Source organism: Bufo bufo, chromosome 2 (genome assembly GCF_905171765.1).
Source record: "Bufo bufo chromosome 2, aBufBuf1.1, whole genome shotgun sequence".
Classification (NCBI taxonomy): Eukaryota; Metazoa; Chordata; class Amphibia; order Anura; family Bufonidae; genus Bufo; species Bufo bufo.
Genome location: NC_053390.1, coordinates 3133171 through 3148196, shown reverse-complemented (window position 1 = coordinate 3148196; position 15026 = coordinate 3133171). Strand labels below are relative to the sequence as shown.

General features: G+C 47.1%; 1 protein-coding gene across 2 annotated transcripts in view; it reads left to right on the top strand.

Annotated features, from left to right (window-relative positions):
• Positions 1 to 10846, top strand: part of LOC120991952 (killer cell lectin-like receptor subfamily G member 1) — a 128527-nt gene extending 117681 nt beyond the window's left edge. For both annotated transcript variants that reach the window (XM_040420696.1, XM_040420697.1), the window contains 2 exons: positions 9280 to 9386; positions 10038 to 10846. In XM_040420696.1, the coding sequence (XP_040276630.1) occupies positions 9280 to 9386; positions 10038 to 10149 (219 nt within the window). In that variant the 3' untranslated portion in view covers positions 10150 to 10846. The remainder of the gene's footprint in view (positions 1 to 9279; positions 9387 to 10037) is intronic.
• The last annotated feature ends 4180 nt before the right edge of the window (positions 10847 to 15026 follow it).

Below are 15026 nucleotides of genomic sequence, written 5' to 3'. Positions count from 1 at the left end.
GGTATACACAGTAATGTCACCTACACCCAGTAATGTCATCTACACCCAGTAATGTCAGGTATACACAGTAATGTCACCTACACCCAGTAATGTCAGGTATACACAGTAATGTCAGGTACACCCAGTAATGTCATCTACACCCAGTAATGTCAACCAACACCCAGTAATGTCATCTACACCCAGTAATGTCAACCTACACCCAGTAATATCACCTACACCCAGTAATGTCACCTACACCCAGTAATGTCAGGTACACCCAGTAATGTCATCTACACCCAGTAATGTCAACCTACACCCAGTAATGTCAACCTATACCCAGTAATGTCAACCTACACCCAGTAATGTCATCTAGACCCAGTAATGTCAGGTATACACAGTAATGTCACCTACACCCAGTAATGTCAGGTACACCCAGTAATGTCACCTACACCCAGTAATGTCACCTACACCCAGTAATGTCACCTACGCCCAGTAATGTCACCTACACCCAGTAATGTCACCTACGCCCAGTAATGTCAGGTATACACAGTAATGTCACCTACACCCAGTAATGTCAGGTATACACAGTAATGTCACCTACACCCAGTAATGTCACCTACACCCAGTAATGTCAGGTACACCCAGTAATGTCAGGTATACACAGTAATGTCACCTACACCCAGTAATGTCACCTACACCCAGTAATGTCAGGTATACACAGTAATGTCACCTACACCCAGTAATGTCATCTACACCCAGTAATGTCAGGTATACACAGTAATGTCACCTACACCCAGTAATGTCACCTACACCCAGTAATGTCATCTACACCCAGTAATGTCACCTACACCCAGTAATGTCATCTACACCCAGTAATGTCACCTACACCCAGTAATGTCAGGTATACACAGTAATGTCACCTACACCCAGTAATGTCATCTACACCCAGTAATGTCACCTACACCCAGTAATGTCACCTACACCCAGTAATGTCAGGTATACACAGTAATGTCACCTACACCCAGTAATGTCACCTACACCCAGTAATGTCACCTACACCCAGTAATGTCAGGTATACACAGTAATGTCACCTACACCCAGTAATGTCAGGTATACACAGTAATGTCAGGTTCACCCAGTAATGTCATCTACACCCAGTAATGTCAGGTTCACCCAGTAATGTCATCTACACCCAGTAATGTCACCTACACCCAGTAATGTCACCTACACCCAGTAATGTCAGGTACACCCAGTAATGTCAGGCACACACAGTAATGTCACCTACACCCAGTAATGTCACCTACACCCAGTAATGTCAACCTACACCCAGTAATGTCAGGTATACACAGTAATGTCACCTACACCCAGTAATGTCACCTACACCCAGTAATGTCAGGTATACACAGTAATGTCACCTACACCCAGTAATGTCAGGTATGCACAGTAATGTCACCTACACCCAGTAATGTCACGTACGCCCAGTAATGTCAGGTATACACAGTAATGTCACCTACGCCCAGTAATGTCATCTACACCCAGTAATGTCAGGTATACACAGTAATGTCACCTACACCCAGTAATGTCAGGTATACACAGTAATGTCACCTACACCCAGTAATGTCAGGTATACACAGTAATGTCACCTACACCCAGTAATGTCAGGTATGCACAGTAATGTCACCTACACCCAGTAATGTCACGTACGCCCAGTAATGTCAGGTATACACAGTAATGTCACCTACGCCCAGTAATGTCACCTACGCCCAGTAATGTCAGGTATACACAGTAATGTCACCTACACCCAGTAATGTCACCTACACCCAGTAATGTCACCTACACCCAGTAATGTCATCTACACCCAGTAATGTCACCTACACCCAGTAATGTCATCTACACCCAGTAATGTCATCTACACCCAGTAATGTCACCTACACCCAGTAATGTCATCTACACCCAGTAATGTCACCTACACCCAGTAATGTCAGGTATACACAGTAATGTCACCTACACCCAGTAATGTCACCTACACCCAGTAATGTCACCTACACCCAGTAATGTCAGGTATACACAGTAATGTCATCTACACCCAGTAATGTCATCTACACCCAGTAATGTCACCTACACCCAGTAATGTCAGGTATACACAGTAATGTCACCTACACCCAGTAATGTCATCTACACCCAGTAATGTCACCTACACCCAGTAATGTCAGGTATACACAGTAATGTCACCTACACCCAGTAATGTCATCTACACCCAGTAATGTCACGTATACACCCAGTAATGTCACCTACACCCAGTAATGTCAGGTATACACAGTAATGTCAGGTACACCCAGTAATGTCATCTACACCCAGTAATGTCACCTACACCCAGTAATGTCATCTACACCCAGTAATGTCAGGCACACCCAGTAATGTCATCTACACCCAGTAATGTCAACCTACACCCAGTAATGTCAGGTATACACAGTAATGTCACCTACACCCAGTAATGTCAGGTATACACAGTAATGTCAGGTATACACAGTAATGTCATCTACACCCAGTAATGTCACCTACACCCAGTAATGTCATCTACACCCAGTAATGTCACCTACACCCAGTAATGTCATCTACACCCAGTAATGTTAACCTACACCCAGTAATATCACCTACACCCAGTAATATCACCTACACCCAGTAATGTCACCTACACCCAGTAATGTCAGGTACACCCAGTAATGTCATCTACACCCAGTAATGTCAACCTACACCCAGTAATGTCAACCTATACCCAGTAATGTCAACCTACACCCAGTAATGTCATCTAGACCCAGTAATGTCAGGTATACACAGTAATGTCACCTACACCCAGTAATGTCAGGTACACCCAGTAATGTCACCTACACCCAGTAATGTCACCTACGCCCAGTAATGTCACCTACACCCAGTAATGTCACCTACACCCAGTAATGTCACCTACACCCAGTAATGTCAGGTATACACAGTAATGTCACCTACACCCAGTAATGTCACCTACACCCAGTAATGTCAGGTACACCCAGTAATGTCAGGTATACACAGTAATGTCACCTACACCCAGTAATGTCACCTACACCCAGTAATGTCACCTACACCCAGTAATGTCAGGTATACACAGTAATGTCACCTACACCCAGTAATGTCATCTACACCCAGTAATGTCAGGTATACACAGTAATGTCACCTACACCCAGTAATGTCAGGTATACACAGTAATGTCACCTACACCCAGTAATGTCACCTACACCCAGTAATGTCACCTACACCCAGTAATGTCAGGTATACACAGTAATGTCACCTACACCCAGTAATGTCATCTACACCCAGTAATGTCAGGTACACCCAGTAATGTCAGGTATACACAGTAATGTCACCTACACCCAGTAATGTCACCTACACCCAGTAATGTCAGGTATACACAGTAATGTCACCTACACCCAGTAATGTCATCTACACCCAGTAATGTCATGTATACACAGTAATGTCACCTACACCCAGTAATGTCACCTACACCCAGTAATGTCATCTACACCCAGTAATGTCACCTACACCCAGTAATGTCATCTACACCCAGTAATGTCACCTACACCCAGTAATGTCAGGTATACACAGTAATGTCACCTACACCCAGTAATGTCATCTACACCCAGTAATGTCACCTACACCCAGTAATGTCACCTACACCCAGTAATGTCAGGTATACACAGTAATGTCACCTACACCCAGTAATGTCACCTACACCCAGTAATGTCAGGTATACACAGTAATGTCACCTACACCCAGTAATGTCACCTACACCCAGTAATGTCAGGTATACACAGTAATGTCACCTACACCCAGTAATGTCAGGTATACACAGTAATGTCAGGTTCACCCAGTAATGTCATCTACACCCAGTAATGTCAGGTTCACCCAGTAATGTCATCTACACCCAGTAATGTCACCTACACCCAGTAATGTCAGGTATACACAGTAATGTCACCTACACCCAGTAATGTCACCTACACCCAGTAATGTCACCTACACCCAGTAATGTCAACCTACACCCAGTAATGTCAGGTATACACAGTAATGTCACCTACACCCAGTAATGTCACCTACACCCAGTAATGTCAGGTATACACAGTAATGTCACCTACACCCAGTAATGTCAGGTATGCACAGTAATGTCACCTACACCCAGTAATGTCACGTACGCCCAGTAATGTCAGGTATACACAGTAATGTCACCTACGCCCAGTAATGTCATCTACACCCAGTAATGTCAGGTATACACAGTAATGTCACCTACACCCAGTAATGTCAGGTATACACAGTAATGTCAGGTATACACAGTAATGTCACCTACACCCAGTAATGTCAGGTATACACAGTAATGTCACCTACACCCAGTAATGTCACCTACACCCAGTAATGTCATCTACACCCAGTAATGTCACCTACACCCAGTAATGTCACCTACACCCAGTAATGTCATCTACACCCAGTAATGTCAGGTATACACAGTAATGTCACCTACACCCAGTAATGTCACCTACACCCAGTAATGTCACCTACACCAAGTAATGTCAGGTATACACAGTAATGTCACCTACACCCAGTAATGTCATCTACACCCAGTAATGTCATCTACACCCAGTAATGTCACCTACACCCAGTAATGTCAGGTATACACAGTAATGTCACCTACACCCAGTAATGTCACCTACACCCAGTAATGTCACCTACACCCAGTAATGTCAGGTATACACAGTAATGTCACCTACACCCAGTAATGTCATCTACACCCAGTAATGTCACCTACACCCAGTAATGTCAGGTATACACAGTAATGTCACCTACACCCAGTAATGTCATCTACACCCAGTAATGTCATCTACACCCAGTAATGTCACGTATACACAGTAATGTCACCTACACCCAGTAATGTCAGGTATACACAGTAATGTCAGGTACACCCAGTAATGTCATCTACACCCAGTAATGTCACCTACACCCAGTAATGTCATCTACACCCAGTAATGTCACCTACACCCAGTAATGTCAGGCACACCCAGTAATGTAATCTACACCCAGTAATGTCAACCTACACCCAGTAATGTCAGGTTTACACAGTAATGTCACCTACACCCAGTAATGTCAGGTATACACAGTAATGTCAGGTATACACAGTAATGTCACCTATGCCCAGTAATGTCAGGTACACCCAGTAATGTCATCTACACCCAGTAATGTCAACCTACACCCAGTAATGTCATCTACACCCAGTAATGTCAACCTACACCCAGTAATGTCATCTACACCCAGTAATGTCAACCTACACCCAGTAATGTCAACCTACACCCAGTAATGTCACCTACACCCAGTAATGTCAGGTACACCCAGTAATGTCATCTACACCCAGTAATGTCAACCTACACCCAGTAATGTCAACCTATACCCAGTAATGTCAACCTACACCCAGTAATGTCATCTAGACCCAGTAATGTCAGGTATACACAGTAATGTCACCTACACCCAGTAATGTCAGGTACACCCAGTAATGTCACCTACGCCCAGTAATGTCACCTACACCCAGTAATGTCACCTACACCCAGTAATGTCAGGTATACACAGTAATGTCACCTACACCCAGTAATGTCACCTACACCCAGTAATGTCAGGTACACCCAGTAATGTCAGGTATACACAGTAATGTCACCTACACCCAGTAATGTCACCTACACCCAGTAATGTCTGGTATACACAGTAATGTCACCTACACCCAGTAATGTCATCTACACCCAGTAATGTCAGGTATACACAGTAATGTCACCTACACCCAGTAATGTCACCTACACCCAGTAATGTCATCTACACCCAGTAATGTCACCTACACCCAGTAATGTCATCTACACCCAGTAATGTCATCTACACCCAGTAATGTCACCTACACCCAGTAATGTCACCTACACCCAGTAATGTCAGGTATACACAGTAATGTCACCTACACCCAGTAATGTCATCTACACCCAGTAATGTCACCTACACCCAGTAATGTCAGGTATACACAGTAATGTCACCTACACCCAGTAATGTCATCTACACCCAGTAATGTCATCTACACCCAGTAATGTCACGTATACACAGTAATGTCACCTACACCCAGTAATGTCAGGTATACACAGTAATGTCAGGTACACCCAGTAATGTCATCTACACCCAGTAATGTCACCTACACCCAGTAATGTCATCTACACCCAGTAATGTCACCTACACCCAGTAATGTCAGGCACACCCAGTAATGTAATCTACACCCAGTAATGTCAACCTACACCCAGTAATGTCAGGTTTACACAGTAATGTCACCTACACCCAGTAATGTCAGGTATACACAGTAATGTCAGGTATACACAGTAATGTCACCTATGCCCAGTAATGTCAGGTACACCCAGTAATGTCATCTACACCCAGTAATGTCAACCTACACCCAGTAATGTCATCTACACCCAGTAATGTCAACCTACACCCAGTAATGTCATCTACACCCAGTAATGTCAACCTACACCCAGTAATGTCAACCTACACCCAGTAATGTCACCTACACCCAGTAATGTCAGGTACACCCAGTAATGTCATCTACACCCAGTAATGTCAACCTACACCCAGTAATGTCAACCTATACCCAGTAATGTCAACCTACACCCAGTAATGTCATCTAGACCCAGTAATGTCAGGTATACACAGTAATGTCACCTACACCCAGTAATGTCAGGTACACCCAGTAATGTCACCTACGCCCAGTAATGTCACCTACACCCAGTAATGTCACCTACACCCAGTAATGTCAGGTATACACAGTAATGTCACCTACACCCAGTAATGTCACCTACACCCAGTAATGTCAGGTACACCCAGTAATGTCAGGTATACACAGTAATGTCACCTACACCCAGTAATGTCACCTACACCCAGTAATGTCAGGTATACACAGTAATGTCACCTACACCCAGTAATGTCATCTACACCCAGTAATGTCAGGTATACACAGTAATGTCACCTACACCCAGTAATGTCACCTACACCCAGTAATGTCATCTACACCCAGTAATGTCACCTACACCCAGTAATGTCATCTACACCCAGTAATGTCATCTACACCCAGTAATGTCACCTACACCCAGTAATGTCATCTACACCCAGTAATGTCACCTACACCCAGTAATGTCAGGTATACACAGTAATGTCACCTACACCCAGTAATGTCATCTACACCCAGTAATGTCACCTACACCCAGTAATGTCACCTACACCCAGTAATGTCAGGTATACACAGTAATGTCACCTACACCCAGTAATGTCACCTACACCCAGTAATGTCACCTACACCCAGTAATGTCAGGTATACACAGTAATGTCACCTACACCCAGTAATGTCACCTACACCCAGTAATGTCATCTACACCCAGTAATGTCACCTACACCCAGTAATGTCACCTACACCCAGTAATGTCACCTACACCCAGTAATGTCAGGTATACACAGTAATGTCACCTACACCCAGTAATGTCAGGTATACACAGTAATGTCAGGTTCACCCAGTAATGTCATCTACACCCAGTAATGTCAGGTTCACCCAGTAATGTCATCTACACCCAGTAATGTCACCTACACCCAGTAATGTCAGGTATACACAGTAATGTCACCTACACCCAGTAATGTCACCTACACCCAGTAATGTCACCTACACCCAGTAATGTCAACCTACACCCAGTAATGTCAGGTATACACAGTAATGTCACCTACACCCAGTAATGTCACCTACACCCAGTAATGTCAGGTATACACAGTAATGTCACCTACACCCAGTAATGTCAGGTATGCACAGTAATGTCACCTACACCCAATAATGTCATCTACACCCAGTAATGTCAGGTATACACAGTAATGTCAGGTTCACCCAGTAATGTCATCTACACCCAGTAATGTCAGGTTCACCCAGTAATGTCATCTACACCCAGTAATGTCACCTACACCCAGTAATGTCAGGTATACACAGTAATGTCACCTACACCCAGTAATGTCACCTACACCCAGTAATGTCACCTACACCCAGTAATGTTAACCTACACCCAGTAATGTCAGGTATACACAGTAATGTCACCTACACCCAGTAATGTCACCTACACCCAGTAATGTCAGGTATACACAGTAATGTCACCTACACCCAATAATGTCACGTACGCCCAGTAATGTCAGGTATACACAGTAATGTCACCTACGCCCAGTAATGTCATCTACACCCAGTAATGTCAGGTATACACAGTAATGTCACCTACACCCAGTAATGTCAGGTATACACAGTAATGTCACCTACGCCCAGTAATGTCATCTACACCCAGTAATGTCAGGTATGCACAGTAATGTCACCTACACCCAGTAATGTCACGTACGCCCAGTAATGTCAGGTATACACAGTAATGTCACCTACGCCCAGTAATGTCAGGCACACACAGTAATGTCACCTACACCCAGTAATGTCACCTACACCCAGTAATGTCACGTACGCCCAGTAATGTCAGGCACACACAGTAATGTCACCTACACCCAGTAATGTCACCTACACCCAGTAATGTCACGTACGCCCAGTAATGTCAGGTATACACAGTAATGTCACCTACGCCCAGTAATGTCAGGCACACACAGTAATGTCACCTACACCCAGTAATGTCAGGTATACACAGTAATGTCACCTACACCCAGTAATGTCAGGTATACACAGTAATGTCACCTACGCCCAGTAATGTCACCTACACCCAGTAATGTCAGGCACACCCAGTAATGTCACCTACACCCAGTAATGTCACCTACACCTGTCACCTACACCAGTAATGTCAGGTACACCCAGTAATGTCACCTACACACAGTAATGTCAGGTACACACAGTAATGTCACCTACACCCAGTAATGTCACCTACACCCATCACCTACACCAGTAATGTCAGGTACACATTGTAACATCACATACAAATCCTTCTTCCTATTCTAGCACCTTCTTTCTCTAATTCCATCCAGTGCCCTGTGCTTCATCCATGGTAATTATCTCCTAGACGTCTTCTGTGCTCCTCTTCTGTGGACTGTTTTCCTCCATCCTTCCCGCTCTGGGAACAACTCTTCTGACGGTTATAGTATATTACTGTACTGGATGGCAACTATCACTGTATCCGGCAAGATACTGTACAGCGCTGCGGAATATGTGGACCTCTCACAATGTCTCCTCCATATTGTGTTCTCCAGAAGCTGGTGAATATCACTGAACAGGAATTCTGGATTGGACTTGAACATCGTGGAACTCATCACCAGGGTGAACCCTGGTCAGGACAATGGGCCGACGGAAGCATTCAGTAAGTAAACCGGTGTCTGCCCTGACCTCAAACTCTATGAACCTTCTGGTCCTGTGCAGAAACTAGGGTTCCCTCAATTATGTCCAGCTCTTCACATCCTGAGGCAATTGAGAGCGCCGCCATCATGGGTAACTGCTGTGTGATGGACTTTGTGTGTTTATATACTGCATCTACAGCAGATATATTGGGCCGGTGCTATTCATAGATCTCCATTTATGACCAGTCTATATACAGGACATGTTTTAGGATCCTCCATGGGGTTAATACAGATATGAGCCGAGCAATGATGTCCCTCTTGGGTAGTAATGCTTTCTTCCATCCATCACTGTGGGTTCCTGGGAACTGACCTCAGCTGATGCTGTCCATGTCTGGAGACATTTCGGGAAGATATTATCACTTCCTGCATAAGGGAGGAAGAGGTCCGTTCTTTGATCCATCTCTGTTCCACTTCTTTATTCACAGATAATTCTGTCACTGGGGCTCACTGTAGTCGAGTCTTAGAAATTACTATGGACCGTCTAGAATGGGAGATTCCATCCACCCATTTATATTTCTCTTCTGAAATCTCTTGTAATCATGTTAAAAGGACTTATTTTTGACTTTATGGTTTTCAACGGATTCTAATGAGTAACTAATTATTTTCTTATATAGAAATCTAACCAAAGGATCAGGAAGTTGTGCAAAGATGAAGGGTGGCCTCCACTTACAGAACTGTATGTCTGACCTGCACTGGATCTGTGAAAAGGAGGTGTCGGCTCAATGAGGTTTTATAACAAATGAGAAAAGAGCAGCCAAGGTCGGCCGGCGCCTGTACAAATCTCCGATGGATCCACCGCCAGATGGATCCAATCTAAAACGCCGGTCTTTAAAAATGCGCCCTATAGTCCATAGCTTCCAGTGTGTCCTCTCCACATCACCAGAGCGCACACATAGTCCATAGCTTCCAGTGTGTCCACCCCACATCACCAGAGCGCACACATAGTCCATAGCTTCCAGTGTGTCCACCCCACATCACCAGAGCGCACACATAGTCCATAGCTTCCAGTGTGTCCTCTCCACATCACCAGAGCGCACACATAGTCCATAGCTTCCAGTGTGTCCTCTCCACATCACCAGAGCACACACATAGTCCATAGCTTCCAGTGTGTCCTCTCCACATCACCAGAGCGCACACATAGTCCATAGCTTCCAGTGTGTCCTCCCCACATCACCAGAGCGCACACATAGTCCATAGCTTCCAGTGTGTCCTCTCCACATCACCAGAGCGCACACATAGTCCATAGCTTCCAGTGTGTCCTCTCCACATCACCAGAGCACACACATAGTCCATAGCTTCCAGTGTGTCCTCCCCACATCACCAGAGCGCACACATAGTCCATAGCTTCCAGTGTGTCCTCTCCACATCACCAGAGCGCACACATAGTCCATAGCTTCCAGTGTGTCCTCTCCACATCACCAGAGCGCACATAGTCCATAGCTTCCAGTGTGTCCTCTCCACATCACCAGAGCACACATAGTCCATAGCTTCCAGTGTGTCCTCTCCACATCACCAGAGCGCACACATAGTCCATAGCTTCCAGTGTGTCCTCTCCACATCACCAGAGCAGACACATAGTCCATAGCTTCCAGTGTGTCCTCTCCACATCACCAGAGCGCACACATAGTCCATAGCTTCCAGTGTGTCCTCCCCACATCACCAGAGCGCACACATAGTCCATAGCTTCCAGTGTGTCCTCTCCACATCACCAGAGCAGACACATAGTCCATAGCTTCCAGTGTGTCCTCTCCACATCACCAGAGCGCACACATAGTCCATAGCTTCCAGTGTGTCCTCTCCACATCTCCAGAGCGCACATAGTCCATAGCTTCCAGTGTGTCCTCCCCACATCACCAGAGCGCACACATAGTCCATAGCTTCCAGTGTGTCCTCCCCACATCACCAGAGCGCACACATAGTCCATAGCTTCCAGTGTGTCCTCTCCACATCACCAGATCGCACACATAGTCCATAGCTTCCAGTGTGTCCTCCCCACATCACCAGAGCGCACACATAGTCCATAGCTTCCAGTGTGTCCTCCCCACATCACCAGAGCGCACACATAGTCCATAGCTTCCAGTGTGTCCTCTCCACATCACCAGAGCGCACACATAGTCCATAGCTTCCAGTGTGTCCTCCCCACATCACCAGAGCGCACACATAGTCCATAGCTTCCAGTGTGTTCTCCCCACATCACCAGAGCGCACACATAGTCCATAGCTTCCAGTGTGTCCTCTCCACATCACCAGAGCGCACACATAGTCCATAGCTTCCAGTGTGTCCTCTCCACATCACCAGAGCGCACACATAGTCCATAGCTTCCAGTGTGTCCTCTCCACATCACCAGAGCGCACACATAGTCCATAGCTTCCAGTGTGTCCTCCCCACATCACCAGATCGCACACATAGTCCATAGCTTCCAGTGTGTCCTCTCCACATCACCAGAGCGCACACATAGTCCATAGCTTCCAGTGTGTCCTCCCCACATCACCAGAGCGCACACATAGTCCATAGCTTCCAGTGTGTTCTCCCCACATCACCAGAGCGCACACATAGTCCATAGCTTCCAGTGTGTCCTCTCCACATCACCAGAGCGCACACATAGTCCATAGCTTCCAGTGTGTCCTCCCCACATCACCAGATCGCACACATAGTCCATAGCTTCCAGTGTGTCCTCCCCACATCACCAGAGCGCACACATAGTCCATAGCTTCCAGTGTGTCCTCCCCACATCACCAGAGCGCACACATAGTCCATAGCTTCCAGTGTGTCCTCTCCACATCACCAGAGCAGACACATAGTCCATAGCTTCCAGTGTGTCCTCTCCACATCACCAGAGCGCACACATAGTCCATAGCTTCCAGTGTGTCCTCTCCACATCTCCAGAGCGCACATAGTCCATAGCTTCCAGTGTGTCCTCCCCACATCACCAGAGCGCACACATAGTCCATAGCTTCCAGTGTGTCCTCCCCACATCACCAGAGCGCACACATAGTCCATAGCTTCCAGTGTGTCCTCTCCACATCACCAGATCGCACACATAGTCCATAGCTTCCAGTGTGTCCTCCCCACATCACCAGAGCGCACACATAGTCCATAGCTTCCAGTGTGTCCTCTCCACATCACCAGAGCGCACACATAGTCCATAGCTTCCAGTGTGTCCTCCCCACATCACCAGAGCGCACACATAGTCCATAGCTTCCAGTGTGTTCTCCCCACATCACCAGAGCGCACACATAGTCCATAGCTTCCAGTGTGTCCTCCCCACATCACCAGAGCGCACACATAGTCCATAGCTTCCAGTGTGTCCTCCCCACATCACCAGAGCGCACACATAGTCCATAGCTTCCAGTGTGTCCTCCCCACATCACCAGAGCGCACACATAGTCCATAGCTTCCAGTGTGTCCTCTCCACATCACCAGAGCGCACATAGTCCATAGCTTCCAGTGTGTCCTCTCCACATCACCAGAGCGCACACATAGTCCATAGCTTCCAGTGTGTCCTCTCCACATCACCAGAGCGCACACATAGTCCATAGCTTCCAGTGTGTCCTCTCCACATCACCAGAGCGCACATAGTCCATAGCTTCCAGTGTGTCCTCTCCACATCACCAGAGCGCACACATAGTCCATAGCTTCCAGTGTGTCCTCCCCACATCACCAGAGCACACACATAGTCCATAGCTTCCAGTGTGTCCTCCCTACATCACCAGAGCGCACACATAGTCCATAGCTTCCAGTGTGTCCTCTCCACATCACCAGAGCGCACACATAGTCCATAGCTTCCAGTGTGTCCTCTCCACATCACCAGAGCGCACACATAGTCCATAGCTTCCAGTGTGTCCTCTCCACATCACCAGAGCGCACACATAGTCCATAGCTTCCAGTGTGTCCTCTCCACATCACCAGAGCGCACATAGTCCATAGCTTCCAGTGTGTCCTCTCCACATCACCAGAGCGCACACATAGTCCATAGCTTCCAGTGTGTCCTCCCCACATCACCAGAGCACACACATAGTCCATAGCTTCCAGTGTGTCCTCCCTACATCACCAGAGCGCACACATAGTCCATAGCTTCCAGTGTGTCCTCCCTACATCACCAGAGCGCACACATAGTCCATAGCTTCCAGTGTGTCCTCCCCACATCACCAGAGCGCACACATAGTCCATAGCTTCCAGTGTGTCCTCCCCACATCACCAGAGCGCACACATAGTCCATAGCTTCCAGTGTGTCCTCTCCACATCACCAGAGCGCACACATAGTCCATAGCTTCCAGTGTGTCCTCCCCACATCACCAGAGCGCACACATAGTCCATAGCTTCCAGTGTGTCCTCCCCACATCACCAGAGCGCACACATAGTCTATAGCTTCCAGTGTGTCCTCTCCACATCACCAGAGCGCACACATAGTCCATAGCTTCCAGTGTGTCCTCTCCACATCACCAGAGCGCACACATAGTCCATAGCTTCCAGTGTGTCCTCTCCACATCACCAGAGAGCACACACATAGTCCATAGCTTCCAGTGTGTCCTCCCCACATCACCAGAGCGCACACATAGTCCATAGCTTCCAGTGTGTCCTCCACACATCACCAGAGCGCACACATAGTCCATAGCTTCCAGTGTATCCTCCCCACATCACCAGAGCGCACACATAGTCCATAGCTTCCAGTGTGTCCTCTCCACATCACCAGAGCGCACACATAGTCCATAGCTTCCAGTGTGTCCTCCCCACATCACCAGAGCGCACACATAGTCCATAGCTTCCAGTGTGTCCTCCCTACATCACCAGAGTGCACACATAGTCCATAGCTTCCAGTGTGTCCTCTCCACATCACCAGAGAGCACACATAGTCCATAGCTTCCAGTGTGTCCTCTCCACATCACCAGAGCGCACACATAGTCCATAGCTTCCAGTGTGTCCTCCCTACATCACCAGAGCGCACACATAGTCCATAGCTTCCAGTGTGTCCTCCCTACATCACCAGAGCGCACACATAGTCCATAGCTTCCAGTGTGTCCTCCCTACATCACCAGAGCGCACACATAGTCCATAGCTTCCAGTGTGTCCTCTCCACATCACCAGAGCGCACACATAGTCCATAGCTTCCAGTCTGTCCTCCCCACATCACCAGAGCGCACACATAGTCCATAGCTTCCAGTGTGTCCTCTCCACATCACCAGAGCACACACATAGTCCATAGCTTCCAGTGTGTCCTCTCCACATCACCAGAGCAGACACATAGTCCATAGCTTCCAGTGTGTCCTCCCCACATCACCAGAGCGCACATATAGTCCATAGCTTCCAGTGTGTTCTCCCCACATCACCAGAGCGCACACATAGTCCATAGCTTCCAGTGTGTCCTCCCCACATCACCAGAGCACACACATAGTCCATAGCTTCCAGTGTGTCCTCCCCACATCACCAGAGCGCACACATAGTCCATAGCTTCTAGAGTGTCCTCTCCACATCACCAGAGCGCACACATAGTCCATAGCTTCCAGTGTGTCCTCTCCACATCACCAGAGCGCACACATAGTCCATAGCTTCCAGTGTGTCCTCTCCACATCACCAGAGCGCACACATAGTCCATAGCTTCCAGT